The following is a 20,625-nucleotide window of genomic DNA, read 5'->3' on the forward strand; positions in this document are numbered from 1 at the left end:
CCAATATAGTCCATGTATTTTTATTCAGCCGATACAGCTCCAGGCTGATCACGTAGCAAGTGCGCATTAACGATCGTGCTCGTGCACGTGAATGAGGACAGATTATTACTTGACAACTCACAGAGCATGCTCATAATCATAGAATATGGTCATTAATGTATTGTTAGCTTGTTAGTAGTGTTTCTAAATGATTTTTGTTATTACCAAAGTTATAAGTAAAACTTAGGAAAATGCTTTCGGTCAAAGTAATTTTCAACAAAAAACGTTGTTATTTCTTTACCTACTATAAAATTTTGAAACTAATCATGATAGAAACACATTTCAATATATTTAATAAATTACCCTTTATATTGTGTTTGAATAATAACTCCTAACTATTTACAAATTTTGTGAAAATACTTAACAAAACATGAATTTCATATGGCTCTGTTAGTTTACTAATCTACCAAAAGAAAGAGAACAGCACTTATTCCTCAGACATTACCTATTTAACTACCTTTTCTATGATTAATTGGAGTGCTAAAGAATAGATAAAACTAAAGTTTACTTATTAAATTGACAGTTTTCATTTCCCAAGCTTTGAGTAGTTTATTTAGAATGTAATGTAATGCTCATAAAACCTTTTGTGCAGACTTGTAAAATTTATGGACGCTGAAAAATGGAGAAATATTTGAAAACGAATAGTCGTATAATTGTTATAAATGCAATTAATTTGTTTCGATAACCAATTTTTCTGAGCATGGTTCTTTATTTTTAAAATCTGCATTCTAATGCCGCCTCTGAGTTTTGTTCGACAAGTATTTTGATGCTGAATCACAAACATCAATATATTCTTACAAGTTATATACGTTATTTTAGTGTTTGATGCATTACGATAGTGTCGAGTTATTCCTAGAATTTTCAGGAATATTAATAAATAATAGTTTTTACAATGTATCTAGAACAAAGATTAGATTACAAACACGGATGAGCTAGTCATTTAGCTATGTAAGCTCACAATGAAATAGTGAAGGATCAAGAAGATAAATATTTATTTTCTAGCTAATAGAGTGAATTAGTCAGTGGATGTGTGTTAGCTATATATGGATTTACTTTTTACAAACCAGCTAATTTTCATATAAGCTTGGTATATCTGTAACTGGCCTTTGACAAGTTACAAAAATACATGCCTGTAAAGAAACATTAGGGAGGATTGTTTGTTTGTTTTTGAATTTCGCGCAAAGCTACACGAGGCCTATCTGCGCTAGCCATCCCTAATTTAGCAGTGTAAGACTAGAAGGAAGGCAGCTAGTCATCTCCACCCACTGCCAATTCTTGAGCTAATCTCTTACCAACAAATAGTGGGACTGATTGTCCCATTATAACGCCCCCACGACTGAAAGGGCGAGCATATTTGGTGTGACGGACGTTAGGGAGGAAGTGAAGCTAATTTGTTACTGTTATGTGATTCAGATAATTTAAAACATTCTGCTACTGAAGGAACACTGCTATCAGGAGTAAATATAAAATAAAACTGAACACTCTAGCGAAAGTAGCAACCACAAGATCAATAACTAAGAATTACACGAGATACAAAAATAAAACGAGACCAGAAAGAATGATACAGAAATTAAAAAAATAAGTTAAAAATAGCTATATTATTTAAAAATAATTGAAATAAAAATAAATATTTTTGAATAAGCCATTGAGAACATACAAACGTGTTACAACAACCAGTTTGAGGCAAAGCAGAAAAACATCAAAGAAATACAAAGAGGCTCTAATGATAATATTGAATAAGTAAAGCAAGGCTGCAATGATACAATTAATGAGATTATGAATGACATCAACATGGTACCAAAGGGTATCAACGAGATATAAAGAGGATCACTGAGATAGAAAAAAACATCGATGGCAGAATGAAACACCTAAAAAACGAAAACTAAATGCACAGATTAAACCAGTCACACCTTCTGTATTGACTCAAGAGTTCGTACTGAGAGTACAATCTACTACAAAATTTGGAATAGAAGAGCTTATTGGTTTACACATATTTCCACTACTACTGTGTCATTTATTACTGAAGAACCTTCCTGGACTATTCCAGTAATGACACTACCAAATCTAGTTCCATAATTTAGCTGACCAGTTTAACATTAGCCAACTGAGAAATAAGTGGACTATGATGTTTAGTTCGAAATAGTTTCCAGAGTAAATGGGAAGAATATTGAACAGTAAGCCAAGCTTCTTCCTGCCCATTCAATAGAGTCAAATTTGAATAATTAAAGAGCCATCCAACTGACACTCATAAAAACTGTCTAACATTAGTAGCAGATTTCTCCAGCACATAAAGAGTAGTGTGCCATAAAAAAGTATTCAGAGCAAAGTTGTGGAACAATGTGTGAAGCAAAGAATAAATCTTAGCTTAACTTGTGTAGTTATCTTACCTGAATGTTCCTTGTGAAATGATAGATTTATTGACATGTGTCGAATTCACAGATGCCATAACAAATGACAATATGTGAATTAAGCAAGAAGCAATGTAGATGTACATCCGTAGATTTGCAGATAAACTACAAAAGGAACCATTTAAAAATTATGGTAATGTCACATTCTGTAGTATTGAAACAACAAGTTCTCCTAATTTCTGTAACAGTAGTTTATAATAGTGTGTGTCAGCTACTAGTCTGTGAACTGATACCGGTTCATTATAACCACCTTTTCAGTCTGTTGGATTTATTAAAATCAAAGAAATAAAAATTGATTAAATATTCATTTTTAAGTCACAATGCTTTTTTCTTGTACTTGTATTTTGGAGGTTTGCAAGAGTTTAGAGAGCAGTGAGTCAGTCCCTCGCATCAAAAATGTTCAAAAACACTGGAAGATGAACAGTAAAAATTGGTTAGACACAAAGTTACAGATTGAAAGAAAGACAAAATAAATAAATAATCCAACTGTAACATGAAAGGACATATTGCAGGAACTGTAGGTTAAAGCTTGCATTGAATAATAACCCCTCCCAGAGGATACTAGAGAGAGGTAACTGTTATAATTTGGGAAATATGGACATATATCTATTACATCCGAGACTATGAGGAATCACCAGCTGTTACTAAGTCAAGAAGATAATATTTGAAGAAAGAGTCGTTGAGCCCAAATAAGGTGAAGGAAAATAGGTTTGACCAGAAATTGAAAAGAGAAATTTCTTGGACTGATGTGACAATGTTCAATTTAGAATACTCCACCTGCCCTAAATTAAGAAAAAAATTTATTATATGAAAAACAAACGTCGTACATTATTCATGTGCTTATTGACGGAAACCTTCAAATATGCTGTCTGACACTGGTTCTAAAGCTGAAACTGTTCGACTCAATTTACTAATGAAGAACGGAAACTTATCTTCAGAAATGAAGAAAGAGGAGGGACTGATGTAAACAACAGACGAACATAAAGCTCTAGCAAAAGTGAAGTTTGAAGTTATCCGTACTGAATGACAGTTCTCTTTTCATCATGACTTGTGAGTAACTGATATCAGTGAAGAGTACCTATTACAAATTTGATTTCATTGGAGATATGAATGTTAGTTCAGGCTAGTTTCAGGTAGTTTTACAATAAAGACCAGAAAATTCCTACACATTAAATGGCAATTACTATACTTGAAGTTCAAGTTCTATTGAAAACGGGAATGATGGTTATTACAGCCACTACGAAGTGCGATCTTTTTCTTCATGTGTCAAATCTGCGGCAGACATCGACGACCATGGCATGCCAGACTTCTCTGTTGTGAATTCTCCTTATCAACTCGGTGTTGCTCATTGAGTTCTTGGTGACATAGTTATTGAGGCTGTCGATATATTTAGTTCTTTGACACCCTCTGCTTTTCCTCCCTTCTATTTTTCCATATAGCATCTGTTTCTCTATCCCATTCTTCCTACAGATGTGTCCTAGAAATTCCATTTGTCTCTTTCTTATAGTTTTCATGAGGGACCTTTTGTATCCTGCCAGTTCCATGACTTTCACATTTGTTTTTCTTTCAGTCCATGATATTTTTAGCATCCTTCTAAGGAACTACATTTCAGCAGCTTCTAATCTCTTCTCTGTATCTTTGTTCAGTGTCCAGCTCTCACAGGCATATAAGAGAACAGACCATACATATGTTTTCAAGGTGTTAATTTTAGCGACATTTGTTATGTTCCTGTTTGTGAATATGGACTTCATTTTATAGAAAGTATCCTTGGACATTGCAATTCTTTTCTTTATTTCTGTGTCACTCTTTGCATTTGATGTTATTGTATATCCAAGATATTTGAAGCTTTCGACTTGTTTTATTCTCACGTCCTTGCAGGTTATGCTACATGTGGGTGTAATTGATTGTTTTGAGATAACCATGCACTCTGTTTTCTTTGCGTTTAACTGCAAGCCTTTTTCTTCACTCTCGTCTACTGTTGTTGTGAGGAGAGTCTGTAGATTTCGTTCGGAGTCCGCAATGAGGACTGTGTCATCAGCGTAGCGCAAGTTGTTGATATTGCATCCGCCTACTTTGACTCCCTGATGTTCAGTGATGTTTCGTAGGATTATTTCGCTGTATAAGTTAAAAACGAAGTGCGATATTTACACCAAAATATATTAAAAATAAATTTAATCTAGTTATTGACCCGTAATAGGACCACACACTCAGTACGTCTTGTTTGATTAGTAGTGGTCGGAAGTGCTATTGTGGATGTGAAGAATAAAGATGTTTTAGAAGACTTTATGCAGGAAAAAATTAAATCACCTTCTCGTAAAATATAAGATAAATACGATAATAATACTGATAAAACTGGATTTAATCGATCTCATATAGTTTAACTGAGCAGTGCTCCTCAGAAGAGAAGATAAAGTCCAAAGTTAAGTAGGTGTTCATAAGATAAGCAATCCAAATCAAAGGTCATCTACTATGACCGTCTTTAGAAGTACGTCAACAAGATAACCACTAAATGGATAACTTTAGAATTTAGGGATGAACTTGTAAGTGGAAACTTAGCTTGCTAAAAGACGGAAGCTACTGTCGAAACTACTTCCAAAAGATCATCAAGAACAGAAGGGTTGTCAATGGATTCATTTTATCATCGACCCAGGAAGAAACTTCTTAGCGACAAGAAAAAGAGACAGGACACCCATTTGTATATCATGTGCCTCAGAAAAGAAAGCTATATAAAAAGAGTTGATGAAAGGACAGTTTAGTGTCGTGTTTTTGTTGTGTTTTTTTTTGTATTATGATCATTCAACAGAATTCACAAACCAAAAGGGGCAGTGTTTTAAAATAGATATTTTTTTTAAATGTTGTTATTTGATTTTAACTTGAGGGCGCATCACGTTAACATGAAGTTAGTCTCAGAACATTCAAAAATATCAATCAATGAGTCTCAGCAAAATATCTAAAACAAGGGTTAGATTATAAACACAGGCTAGCCAGTTAACTGGTTTATAGCGAAACATCAAAAAGATAGAGAGCTATTTTCAAGCCAATACAGTGAATCGCTCAGTGTGATTACATTTGTAGATCTGTGTTAGTTATTGAGTCTGCTAAGTTACTTTGTTCCAAAAGTTGATTTTTACGTTAGTGTGACTGCGAGAAGTTACAATGTCCAATATTCTCTGGACAAACGTCAAGGAGGAAATAAAAGTAATTTGTTATTATTACGTAGGGTGGTTTGTTTGTATGTTTTTTTTATATTTTAAGTAAAGCTACATGAGGTCTATCTGCACCAGCCGTCCCAAAGTTAACAGTGTAAGAACTAAAGGGGAGGCAGCTTGTCATCACCACCCACCACCAATTCTGGGACTACTCTTTTACTAACGAATAGTGGGATTAACCGTAATATTATAACGTTCCCACGAGTGAAGGGGTGAGCATTTTTGGTGCGAGTGGGATTCGAACCCGTGACGCTCGGATTACCAGTCGAACGCCTTAACCCACTTGGCCATGCAAGGCACAGTATTATTTAACACTCATTATCAATATTGGAATAGGTTGCAGAAATTTTGTGCAGTTGTTCATGGAGACCTAAAGTTTTTATAAAAATTTTAAATTTGAACCATCAGAATTAATTTTCTTAGACCGGTAATCAGTGCAAACTGATATCACAATAATATTTTGCAAATACTAGTATATAAAGTTTTACACCTCAGTATTCCTTCTAGCTATAAGACCGAAACCCTTGAGGTATTGTAAATTTTTAGTATTTACAGAACATCGAAACCTTTATAAGTCATAATTATTTACTATTATTATGTTTAACCATAGTATTTATGAGTCATAGATATTCGATCGCGAGTTCGAAGTGGTGGGTAGTGACGACTAGCTGCCTTCCCTCTAGTCTTACACTGCTAAATTAGGGACGGCTAGCACAGGTAACCCTCGTGTAGCTTTGTGTGAATTTCAAAACCAAGAAGCCATAGATATTCCCAATAAATATAAAAAAATCATAATTATTCCAGGTAGAAATATTTAAAACATCATTTTTTTTTTTATAAATTATACTTATTTCCAATAGCTTCAATAAGAAGCAATGATAATAAAAGACGAACTTAATGATTTTATTTAGAAAATACTTTTGGATAAGTCAATAAACTTTCATGAGCCAACACTCGCAATCAACTTAAAACATTCGCATCATTGGAGAAAGTTGTCAAGCTAACGACACTACAAAAAAAAAGTAGTACAACTCTGTGCTGAGGGAAATGTTTTTGCAGAGTTGGTTATGCTATTACAAGAAAACAACATCCATATAGAAACGGTTTTGACATACCCACGAAGTTCTGTGCCATGTGCCTCGACTATAGTAGATGGTTTTCTTTCAAAAACAAACAAATCAGCAATTAACCATCTGTTGGATAAAGATGTACCACCTGGCCATCTTTAGTCGGAAAATATTGTATCTATAACTGATGGTAATGCAATGCTGCATACTCTGGTTTATCGCCATGATAACTTTAACTGTTTAGCAAAGCACATATCTTAAGCTCTACCAAAGGAAAAACGATTTTATTTTGTTATTGGATCTTACTGCAAGAATAAAGTAAAAGATGTTGAGCAACAACGAAGGGGACAAGGACGAAATTCTTTCATCAATGGGCCAAATACTAAAGTCATCAAGATTGGAACATTTTTCTGATGAACAATGAGAACAAAAAACAGCTTGTAAAACTGGTTCTGTCTGAATGGCAAAAATACTTATGCCGAAAGTTTTCAGGGATGCTATATATATTATTTGAGCGAAGAATATGACACAAAGCTGACAAGTGCAGATGGAGTAGCAACAGTGAGTTGAATGGAAATTGGCTTGGACTCTGGTCAAACAGAAGCAGACACTCGAATCATCATTCATTTTTCACCTGCTTCAGCCACAAACTCGGAAAACACGATTATAAAAATATACACAGACGCAGATGTTTTCATACTACTGCTAAAATATGGCCAAGCTTTACAGAATAGCATACTATTTGATTGTGGGACTGCAAATAAGAGACTATTTCTGACTATCAAGGCTGCCATTACCAAATATGGGGCTGAACACTTCTAGGTATATTTAGCACTTTATGCATTGACATGACACGACACAGTCAGTGTACTTGTCGGCCATAGGAACATTTCTGCCATGAAAATGCTGAACAAGGAAGAAGTATGTGTCAAGACAATTGTCACGTTTGGAACAACTCCGATATTTTCAGACGAGATAATAGCTCGACTAAAGCACTTTGTTTGCTGTCTGTAGAGGAACTCCTTATACACTGATGTCAAAAATCTCTGCTATGATATGTTTAGGCAATGATTCCACCCGAAACCTGGGAAACATTATCAAGTAAAAATGGTATTAACATGAACCTCATTCCGTTTCGCAAAAAGTTACTGCTATTGCATTTTAAAAAGGCAAGTTATCAGATCTGTATTTGGAATTAATAGACAGTATTTTCAAGCTGTTATTATGTTTCGTTTTCATATGTTTGATAAATTACATGTTCATACAGTATATTTGTTACTAAGCGACCGTTGCTAGGCAAAAGACTGTTATGAAGTTGTTTTTATAAGTGAAAAAAGTCTGTCCATCCACAAATTTTGCATGAACCACGTTTAATGGCTTTGTTTGAAGTTGAGTAACTCCACCAAACTGTAACTTAACAATCTGCTAAAATGAATAAGTAGTAAAATGATAATGGTACCCTGTATACAATCTATAACTTTATATATTGTTACACTTTGGAGCTAGGAAACGTTTGAATTCTTATTACAAATTGAAATTCCTCGAAGAAAGCATAGTCTCATAAAATCCTCAGATGGGTTGATGTATTAGATATCTGGCTATCTGGCCCGTAGGCTATTATCGTAGGCCTGGCATGGCCTAGCGCGTTAAGGCGTGCACTTCGTAATCTGAGGGTCGCGGGTTCGCGTCCGAGTCGCGCCAAAACATGCTCGCCCTCCCAGCCGTGGGGGCGTTATAATGTGACGGTCAATCCCACTATTCATTGGTAAAAGAGTAGTCCAAGAGTTGGCGGTGGGTGGTGATGACTAGCTGCCTTCCCTCTGGTCTTACACTGCTAAATTAGGGACGGCTAGCACAGATAGCCCTCAAGTAGCTTTGTGCGAAATTCCAAAACAAACAAACAAGCTATTATCGTTTTATTGTTATGTTTAAATGAGACCAAATCATAGCTGCAAGTAACAAACAAAACGATTAAATAGAAACATCTATGTACAACTACAGCATAAAAACTAATTTCAGGTAACAATATAAACTTTGATCACTCATCAAATCTTACAGTGTACGGGGTTACATTTTATACTAAAATTCATGAAGTGTAGATATAGATGGTGTAAAATATTTAAATGGATGTAATAAAATGTGTTCATCAGATTTTTGTACCAGTCTACGATTATAATTAAGATGATGGAATTTGTTTAAACATTTAAACTGCTTTACGAATAAAACTATTACAGTATACTCAAGTCCTCATGGGTATTGATGATTGCTAATAAAGTTTTACTTACCTGCATAAAATCTGAAATACAGTTATATGTTTAATGTTCAAGAGAAAGAATAGTTCGTAGAGAAAATTAAAACGATTATCAACAGATGATTTTTGATTAAATGAACATTTTACTTATCATTCTCGTAATTTAAACTGATGCTTTGTTTATTTATAACATGCAACTGACATTGTTTTATATTTACATCGGAATACTGAAATCACATTATACAATAAATATAACTGTAATTGTCACAAGCATAAATATTTATTCTGAAAACAAGTTCAGAAAAATAGTAATTCAGGACCTATATTTTCTTTACGTACACAAAAGCAATAGTTTCCAATAGTTCATATCCTGAGCAGCATATGAGTGTAAGCATTAATCTAAGGCACTCTCCCCCCCCAGTTTCACAAAAATGTTTTCATCAAATCACTAAACATGCTCGCTCTTTCAACGGTGGGGGTGTTATAAAGTAACGGTCAATCTCACTATTCGTTGGCAAAAGAGTAGCCCAAGAGTTTGCGGTGGGTGGTGATGACTAGTTGCCTTCCTTCTAGTCTTACACTACTAAATTAGGGAAGGCGACCGCAGATAATTGTCGTGTAGCTTTGCGCGAAATTAAAAAAACAGACAAACAGACAATTAATTTCAATAGGAAGATTGGGCTTGAGTTATTGTCCTACTCACTGCTATTATTCCCATTAGTACAAATATGACAAAATATGTATGCTAATAACCTATCCTTTTTTTTTCATCTTCGTATCGGTTTTCTTAAAATTTTAACACAAGTGCAACTACTTTATTTTAACACAATCCTAAGATATTGTGTGCCCTTCTAACTTCCAGCCTTCCACAATTTTTGAACCAATGCGCTAAAGAGAGTCTTGGAAATACATATATCTTTATATTAAATATGCTCCCATTCATACTTTTGAAATGCAATTACACATTATCACTCGTTTTTCCTTTGTTGTATTAATCCTTTTGTATTTTCATATAAAACTGTCACCCGCTGATACAGCTATAAGTCTATAGATTTACAACGCTAAAATCAGGATTTCGATTCCATTCGATGGATTTAGCAGATAGCTCGATGTGGTTTTGATATACGAAAAAAACACAAACACATTTTACTGATATGTAATGTATGTCTTCACTCGTCGATCTTCTAGAAGTTTTTTGTTTTTTCTAAATGTGGAAAATAACACATACCACCTATAGCACTTTATGTAAATTATAATGGGTTACTTCTCTGAGCAAAAAATGAACTAAACAAAAATAAATAAAAAATAAAATACATACTGACAGTCATTTGTTTAAGTCTGAGCTACCATGATTTAAAGTTCTATTATAGTCTTCTATAATTGGCCCTAGTGACACAGCGGCAGGTTTACGGACCCACACCGTTATGAAAACCGGGTTTCGATACCTGTGGTGGGCGGAGCACAGATAGCTCTATGTGTAGTGTTGTGCTTGATTACAAACAATTAATGCAGAATTTTATTTGGGAAAAGTTCACCCGTTTGTCTACATTTCCATGTGACTGTATTTCTTATTTTTTGTATTTCGTTTGCTGTAGAATATATATATATATATTACAATTAAAAAAGTGCTCCTCTGATTTTAAACTCTTTGTATCACTACGAAAAATCATCTAGTACTCTTAGAGATGGCGCTTAATCATTGGAAGGGAAAGAAAAACAAGGGAAGTTTTTTTTTACCGAAAAGTTTGAACTTTACGTGGTATTACTAACCTGTTAGTGGTGGTAGTTCATAATTATGTCTTAAAATAGTTATTATAAATGCTTTGAAGGATTCAACGTGAAATAATGGTTATATTTGCTTTGACACTTGTTAGACAGTAAGTTTTATTTTTAAATTTTAATGTTGTTTAAAACTGTAACAAATTTAGGGTTAAGGTTTTGAAGTTTGATTACATTTACAACTCTCAATTTTAGTACTATTACTGCTGGTGTAAGACTAGGCCTAACTCGTAATGTATTATTAGTACATGAATAATAAATGAAGGAATTAAGAAGAAATAATTAAATATGTTGATGGTTATTAACGATTAATAAGTGTGTTTTGGTTATTAGTTTTACTGAAAAGTTAAATCTAAAGAGAAACGTAGTTTCGTTCTTATAATCTTTTTCATTGTATTAATACTATTTCTGGCACTTGCACCAGCTGTGTCACACTCGGTGTATGACTGTGGAATCAGTGTCAATTCAGAACTTTAACTCTTGAACTTCAGTATTGAAGTTGAATGTTGGTGATTAACTTCTAGTATATCTAACTTTGCTTTATAGATTTTTTAACTAAAGATTTAGCAATTTGTATTACACTGACAAACTTAAAAGTTATGAGTAATGTATTGCTAGTTTTGAGACAGTGTGATACAGAATTGTGTTTAACACACTGAGCACTTATTTTAAGTTTCTCCTGTTACTATTGTTATCTTAATGAAATTAACAAAAATTTTATCTGGATTAAATATAATTGGTAGCTAGTTATAACTTTTATGTTTAAAAAAGAACAAAAATTTTGCCTTGGATTTAAAATTAAGCATTTTTTATTGTAATATATAAATGTTACTGCCCTCAAACATTTTAGTATCTTATATTCTTACTGTAAGAGAAAGAATAACAACAAAGTTACTAATTCTGAAAAAAATTTAACATTGTAAACCTTACACTGATAACAATGATTGGTTTATATAAGCAAGTACATGTTAATACATAGCTTATTTGATGTTTTTTATTGAAACTTGTAATATGTTTGATGTATTAAGAGTGATACTGGCCCTAACATGTATGCTATACTGTGAGGGACTGAAGTGTTAATTTACAACATTGGTCATCAATTAAAGCTAAAATAATGCATTTCATCATCAGGCAAATAATTCACAAGTTTTTATTTCAATTGGTTAAGTAATTCTATAAGAAAATATTAATTATTTTTAGTGCATAAGTGTATTATCTAATATTTTATTCCACTTCTCAAATATACCTTTGCACACAATGTTTGCAGAACACAAGTGTAAAGTAATGGGACAGTATGTCCAATTATGATAAATACACCCATCACAGTTATTCAGCCAAAACTTGAAATTAATTGGAACTATTCACATCTTTGTACCAACTGTGTCCACAGTTTAAGATTAAAGTAATGGAACATACTTAGTAAACTGTTCCATAGGTTTATAACCAATCAAGTTCTATTTTAATAAGCAAACATACATTTGGGTTGTCAAAGCTTACATTTACTGTAATAATATTATATGGAGTTTTGAAATTTGTATTTTTAATTCATGGCTCCAACTGATCACAAGTTAGAATATTATCCATATCTAACAATTTTGAACAGATGAATCAAGTTACCTGTTATTTTTCTTCACTACAAAAGACATCTGTCCACATTTTTATATCTCTCCTCACAACTAAAAACTTGGCTATCCATAGCATTTCACAAATATAACTAAATAAACTGGCAGAATATTCACATGTATATTGTAATGGAGTTTTGTTATGCATGTTATAACAGTTTAGAAAAGGAGCAAGTGGATAAGTGATATGAAAAAAGTTGAAAAATGTTGATGTAGAGGTTTGTAGGGTAAAAGAGTGATAAATATTGTTTTCATAAGTCAGTTTAGTGGTAAATTCAAATAGAAAATTATTTGTGAAGTTATTAAACACACACACACACACGCACATCTATGTAAAAGAATTGGGTGAATATAGAACTTAGCTTCTCAGGCTATTACATTTAACAGTGAATAGATGATGCGAAGGATTTTCAAAAAGGCTGCAGATAGATCATGGAACAGGAAGCATATAAATTGGATTTGTAAACTGTTGTCAGAAATTATAAGATATATAGAATTTAATTGAATTAGTGGGGAGGTTAAGAAGTGGATAAAAATAAATAATTACCTGAAAAATGAAGGGTAGAACTAAAGTTTTTACTTATGGGTTGTATGTGAAAGGATATCAGTGGAGGACAAAATGGTCCACTGTTTATGTGTTATAATTTGAAACCAAAATTTGATGAAATATTACTTTTTTTAAGACTTGGGAATTGGTTTTCTTCTTGAAGAGTATTATAATCAACTTCTCAGAATAACAAGATTACATTATACAGCTAGGCTTTGAAGACTTAAACTTAAGATGCTGAGATGGCTGACTGTATTGAAAATGTTTTAATCGAAAGACCTATATAGCATTAGTGATTTTTTCAAGAATGCTCTAAAACTTTAGTCATGTTAATCTGTGCACATAAGTATAGAAATAGGACCTTTTTATTTTGTGTGAATGCATGAGATGATTTATTTTACATTTTGCATACATAAATTGCTAAGAAAATAAGTTTGTATAGCATTAAAAAAAAACAGCTTTCATTGTGCTGCCTCAACATGTGTCTAATATGCTGTCTCAGGTATGTGCAATATAGAAAGAAAAATATTACATGAAAGTGGTTGAATCAAAAGAATGTTTTCTGTAAAAAGTATTTTAATATTATATTAAGAACTTCTGTAAATTCTTAACTTTCAATCTGTTACTATATAAAGCTTTCTTTCATTAAACCTACTCAGTCTATTTTTCTAGCAAAGACATCTTTATCTTCTAAAATAGAAATTGGATCTTGTTCTGAAAAGAGTAAATGTATTAGGCCTTACTCCTTAAAAAACTTTTAGAGCAGCAGTGCTATCAGTTTATCATCACACAGAAGATTACTTTTATGAATTGAGCAAATAAAATTATACAAATTATTAAAAATCTCAGATATTTAGTAAAAGTTGTACTTTGTGTTAGGTAAGATGAGATTGAATCAAATGGAATCAGATTTGGATCACTGAGTACAATGTAGTATTGAACTGATTTTCTGAAATGGTGCAAGTATTTACAAGTAGGTATAACAATGGAAGAGCTGTTAAAGTATCTGAATATTTAGCATTAACAATAACAGTTTTTGTTAAATTTGTAGGAATTCTTTATTTAAGAACAGAAGAATTAATGCAAGGTCTGAGACCTCATTTGAATATTGTAAGTGTATCTTTTAGTCCTCTTATTGAAAGAAGGATATCAAGATGCTAAGAAGTGTACAGATACATACTATTGGAATGTTATCTGTTTTAAACTATTCAAGTTAGAAAAATAAGCTTCAAGTTTTAAATGTTTCATCTATGACATACAGTAGAAGAATTAAACTAGGTCAGATTTATATGTTAAAAAGTGTTAGTGGTTTGAATAATATTCATGTAGGTTGTTTATTTAAGTGCTGGATTGAAAAATTGGACATACAAAATTTTTCTGGATCTATTCTGGCTTCAGTGTACCCAATGATCTGTCTCCATCTTTTTTCTTATGCTCGTATGTAGTACAGCTTTCAAGTTTAAGCTCAACCTGATGCAGACTTGTCCTTCAATAAAATTTTTTTTTTGGTTTAGTTATAAACTCGTAGGATGACTTGCCTGACATTTTGTATGCTGTTAATTTATATTATTTAAAATGTTACTGGATACCATAGGTATAAAATATGAACTGTATCATTAATTTTATTTAATTGTTTGAAAAGAAAAAAAAACAAGAAGAAAAGTTAGTAATTTTCTTTGATAATAGTTGATTAGATTTGTTTACTGATGAAGCAGATATTAAAAGTAAGCAAAGTAAGACACAAGTTATATCTGAAAAATAACCTAAAATAAGTATTCAAGTCTGAAGTAGATAATTAGTTAAAATGGGATTTAAAGTTAATTTTTAAGAAACTAAAACAAAATATCCATATTTATGCATAAGTTGTAAAATTTGCAATGTATAAAAATATTAGGTGTTGGTCTAAACAACAAAGTATGACAACTTCAAGACAGACATTATAACTGATGTAAATGTTAATATCACAATTAGAAATTTTACTAGTTAAATGTTTTTGTAATTGGATATCATATTAAATATTTTAAACCACATAATTACAGATGGCACAAACATATTATAAAATGTTTATACCCACAAGTACTTGTGGGTCCATGACATTTATTATACAATCTCATTATAGAGGCACAAAAGATGCAAATCAAATACCATCAATATTGCAGTGAATAACATTAAGCACTTCTACAGTTTATTAAGAATTTTATATAGAAAAAAGGGTTTTCTCTTGGTGATTTTAGTCAGTTTTATGCTGTCTGTTGTAGTAATCCCCCTCCTTTTTGTTTTGTACATTTCCTTGTCTTGGTTTTGAATCAAGAACTTTTTGGACATAATGCAAATTATCTTCTATCTGAGCTAAAGGGTTAAAACATTAGTTTTACTACTAAAGAACTTTATCAACCCAAACTAAAACACTCTTCCTCTTTAGAGTTGTGGGAATGTTTCAACTGAGAACCAGTTGTTCTGTGGTAAATGTCTCAGTTTCAAACCCAAGATCTATCAAACACCAAACAATATTCTATTAGCTTGGTTAAATAGTTAACCTAGAAGCACTTGCTGGTAAGGCAATGTTTAATAGCTTATACTAACCACTGTAATAGGCAAAAATAAGATTATTCACTATGATGTTTTAATTTTAGTAAACTGTATAATAATATAACTATTACACTTTCTCTAGAACTAAAAACCAAAAATATGCATACATGTAAGATTTGAATTTTGAATTTGAATTCTCAGTAAAGACTAATTCTTGTTTGGATAGGATTGACTTGTTCCTTTATTGTGCACCAAAATCAGGTTTTTCTCACCCATTTCTTTTGGATCTTGTTTATGTACATGTACACATAATCTTTCACTGCACTCTTTAGATAACTTTCTTAGTTCATTTACAATGTATACTATGCTATTAGAAATCTTTTACAAATGTGTTTTGATCTTTAGTGCAGTGAAGTACAAAAAATCACAAGTTTCTGAAACATGTTAATTCTGGGTCATACAATGGGGTAATGATGATAAAAAATCATCTGTTAAACCTACCAGCAAATGGCCAAATGAACAAAGTTTTGCATCTGTTTGATAGCTGTGTAGCAATAATATTTTATGTTTCACTTGTGAATTCTTGCATTTTTGTCTTAATACCTTCAGTTTGTACTATCACAGTTACTGAGAATAACATTAAAATATTTCATTGATTTAGACAGTAATGAAAACAGATTATATATGCCATATTGATTTGACAGTATAATATATTCTAATTATAACTCCTTTTTAATCCAACATATGAATGTTCAGTGAGCCTTAAGAATATTGGAAATGAGCCCAACATTTTGGCAATTAGTTTTTAGAGCATTTGTAATATTTTGTAAGTGATCTTAATACTTCAAACCTTGACATTTTTTTGCAGTCTGACTTAGCATTAAACATCAAAGAAAATGCTGACAATGAAGTTACAGAAAAAGCTAAGCTTCTGAAGTAAAATGTGCACAGTTGAGGGAATGTCCACCACTATTAATCTGGCATGTCTGTTAAGATCCCATTAACTTGTAATGTTTATTAAGACATAATATATGGTTTAAATTAATTTTCAACAACAAATATTTTAAAGTTCAACCAAAGGTAAAATGTATAGAGAACAGATTGGTAATGGAAACTAAAGATGCCTCTTTTTATTTATTTTTTTAAAGGTGGTAGAATAAGTGATGTTTATAATTTATTATAGTAGGCAAGGGTTTTTATGCTCAAGTAAACTCTAAATACATTTGTGCCAAATAGATATTTTTTTCACATGATTGATAAAAGATGAGTGCTAGCAGAAACACTTCACCTTATTGTTTCTTGTTGTGGCTTCTCATTTGCTACTGAGCTAACAAAGCTTTAAAAGCATGTGGACAAGAAATGGTTAGAAATAATAATATTTCCCAACTGGACAAGGATTTGTAGTTTAGTATTGTGTAACATTTACAAGTTAGATCAAGTATAAAAAGTGTATTATGTGGAAACGTATGAAATGCTTTCTAAATGTCCAAAAACACCAAGGCCACAACATCAACCATAAATGTAACATTTTATAAGAAAAAAAAATTATAATACCTCTTTCTAAATTTATGCTGTTTATCTTTGCATTATAAAATTCAGGTAAATGTTCTTATAAAATTACTTTGGTATTGTGTAAAGAAGGGATTAGAAATAAAATATGCATAATCAAACTATTGGATGGATTATCACAGTGTTTCCATGATGTTAATTATAATGTTTTTAATATGACTACATTATAAGTTTATATCTGCTTTCCTCATTTTCCGAAATATTTGGTATCCGGTAGATGTTTTCTGCTTATAATTGTTGAAAATTTGAGATGTGTGCTTATTTTGTAAATTTTTTTTTTTATAAACTAATTTTAGTTGTCCCCATATACTGTAGTGTAGTGTTGGAGAATAAGGAACTACTGGTAATTCTTAATATTTATTTTTCATTACCCATTAAGCTTGATAAGTTTAAAAATGATTATGCACCGTATGATGTATGCATGAGATCCAGTTAACTTCCATTTTTATCTTCAAGCCATACATTTATTGCATGCTTACATATTGAGAACCATGGGCGTATCTCCATTTGTAAAGACTTGTTCATTAGCAACACAATTTACACAATAAACTAAAACTTACCCAACCATTGAACTAAGAATAATTGTCCAGTAATTATGTGGACAGTGTCTATTCCTTAAAAATCTTTGTGACATTATCTAATATCAAATCTTATGTCTCACCATTGTTAACATATTAATTAAAAATTAAGGATAATTGTCCATGAATCAACTCTATTTTTTTCTTCCTTCATTATGCGAGGATATTATATGGTTCAGACACCTTGTATTCTTTGTTTTCCTATCTTCAGTTGATCCACTCTGTATTTTTGCTTGTAAAATTGGATGATGAAAAGTATTAGGATCTTAGCATCTCATACTTCTTAATTAAAAAAAATCTTATTTTAATTTTTTAAAGCTCACATTCCATTCTTATAATTCTATATTTTCTAACATACTTTAAAAAACAATGTTAATGTATTTTGTCATCTGTTTGTCATATACATTTTTCAATTTCATAATATTTTAATTAGCTCTTTAATAGCCTCTAGAGCTACAAAATTTTCATTCTGTTTTATTTTTTATTTTCAAAGTATTTAATGGTTTTTTGTAATTCATTTTAATTTGGTTTCCCTGGTAAGCCATTAAAGTTTGCATTTTTTTCATTATTTTCGTAACCTGGCTATATCTTCATCGAATCTTCATTAGTTTGTCAATGAAGGTTTCACTTCAAGATAAACATCTTGAATAAACTGTGTTCCAGTTTATTTAACGTAATTCCTTCCTCATGGTATTGAAATTAGCTATTAAGAATTCAAACTAAGATACTATTAACCTTGATTTTTGCATACAATAAAGCCTTAAACCTAATTATTCAGTTATCATTGACTTCTAAATTCCCTCACCTCAACCTTCTGAATATTTTAAACAGTAGCTTTGATTAAATACAAAAAAGCATTGTTTGTAGCTGGTTTACCAAAATTGTTGATGAAGAAAATTGTCTTTAATCATTTTAAAATTGTCATTACCCTTATTTGACTAAAAATAACCCTAGTTAATATATCTTAAAAACCTTGCATAAGTTGATCAGCCGAGAGAAACATTTCTAATTTGATAAATTTCTTGAATCTATTTAGATAATCAATAGAATTTTTTTTTAACATTTGCCTTTTCTCTCCTTCCTTTTTATTTTTTTAAACATAAGTTGTTGAGTAACGTATACCCAAGAATTTCAAAATTATTTTTGTTATCAAATCAAGCCATTTTAAGTTATACAAATAATATTAAAGTCCTAACTCCCAACTAAAATCCAAAATTCATCAGATTTATTTTTGACATACTGGCATTTAAATAACAGCAGTTAAGCCTATGTTTATAATGCAAGGATATTTTTCTAATGCTTTCAAAATTCTCTCACCACTTTTTAATAGTAATTAAAAAAATCTCAATTAATAAATTTAGCGTAGTAACATTACAAAAAAAAATGTTGATTCCATCTCTGCTCACACAGATCATCTGTTTCATAAATTTCTTTTCTTTCCAATAAACGAATCCTGTAAAGTTTCCCACTTATTTTCAAAATAGCACATGCATAATTTCAGCCAGTCATTTAGGCCTATTTAGCTGTTTACATGTAGAACTTCATCACAATTAAATTTCAGTAACACCTCTGATGAAGATAATGTGTGGTCTATAAATTTAAGACTTCATCAGTTCTACTTTTCAGGTAGTTCTTTTAAACTTGTTTTCCCTATACCATTAACTGCAGCATGTACTACAAAAGGAATATGTAGGCTGAGGTTTATAAAAGAAAAGATATTAATTAATATTTTTTTCTAGGCTTACTTGAAATAACTGACACGTTGTTTATGCTATTAATAGAATATAAGCTTATTTTATGTAAGAATTCTAGTTTAAAGAAATTTCGTAAGATAAAACTGTTTTGTTCGTGGGAGGAAGAATGATTTCAGCATGTCTGGGATCCTAGATCAGAAAGTTGTTTCACATCTTGTTTTTCTTACTGAGGAGATTGTGACTGCAGTTGGAGAATGTTTAACTGCAAGTAGTCATAACATCTTTGATTTTAAAATAGCTGGGTTTCCAAAAATTGTAGACTGTAATAGAAGTGAAAAGATTGGATGTTTGAACTATATGAGAAAAGTAACAAGCGTAAAAAATTTAATACATATGAAACCAAAATAATTAGAAATTAATGTATTTCCATCAAAACTTATTCTTAAATGAATGAATGGGGCACTTAAAATTATCATTATAGGAAAGTGTTGAACAATAACTTAAAAACATTATTAAACTTGGTAGTAAAATGAGAGTCACTGGGGTTCATTAATGTAAATGGAAAGAAACTTCAAGACTCAAGGGGTTTTGATGCTTTTATAAAATACATAAAAGAGAGTTATAGGTAACAGTGAATATTTAAGAATTATAATGAAATTGTGATGATTTAATATCGTATTTTCCTCCATTTGTAACTATTTTAGAATATTTGTTTATATGGATATATTCATATGATTTGTATTCATTAATTTCCTTTAAGTTGCTGCAGGTAGTTAATGATATCCATTCTTACCAGATATTTGAAGGCTGTAAGTGTATTAGTCACTGACCCAGGTATGTTGCACATTGCAGTATTTGTAAGTCACAGGTTAATGTGTAGTATTTCTGTATGTACTTGTAGAAAAATTAGCCTTTTTTCAAGGAGTTTATAATACAGAAATCTGTACAAACTGATTTGGAATGTTTCAGGTTATGTATGTGTATTTGTCAGTGGTTGATCAATGTAACTTAGAGATTATGGAATACCACACATTGATCTTGGTCTGACCTTAGAAAATGGGATGTATCATACACTGTTGTCTTTCATACCTTAGTTTTTACACGAATTTGCTTTTTTACATACTGTGTTGCTGTCATTCATCCCAATAAGTGATACATAGTCAACAAAATTAGGAGCCATATCAGGTTGGTATTGTAACACTGTGCTTTTAATAAAGAGTTTTGTGTTAATAAGCTCACTTGTGTTTACCTGATTGTTGTTTTCTTTTATTATAATTGTTTGAAATCATCTTTTGCATAATATTTCCTGAACCTGTTGTATTGTAGATGCTAT

At 31.4% G+C, this 20,625-nt stretch overlaps 1 protein-coding gene across 3 annotated transcripts in view; it reads left to right on the forward strand.

The window, feature by feature from the left end:
* The first annotated feature begins 10,630 nt into the window (after positions 1 to 10,630).
* The window catches only part of LOC143232361 (uncharacterized), a 37,396-nt gene continuing 27,401 nt past the window's right edge, over positions 10,631 to 20,625 (forward strand). For 2 of the 3 annotated variants that reach the window (XM_076467697.1, XM_076467698.1), the window contains exon 1: positions 10,631 to 10,851. In XM_076467697.1, coding sequence (XP_076323812.1) covers positions 10,820 to 10,851 — 32 coding nt within the window. In that variant the 5' untranslated portion in view covers positions 10,631 to 10,819. The remainder of the gene's footprint in view (positions 10,852 to 20,625) is intronic. The other variant, XM_076467696.1, reaches the window with a different exon arrangement.

Source organism: Tachypleus tridentatus, chromosome 11, assembly GCF_004210375.1.
Source record: "Tachypleus tridentatus isolate NWPU-2018 chromosome 11, ASM421037v1, whole genome shotgun sequence".
In the NCBI taxonomy this organism is placed as follows: domain Eukaryota; kingdom Metazoa; phylum Arthropoda; class Merostomata; order Xiphosura; family Limulidae; genus Tachypleus; species Tachypleus tridentatus.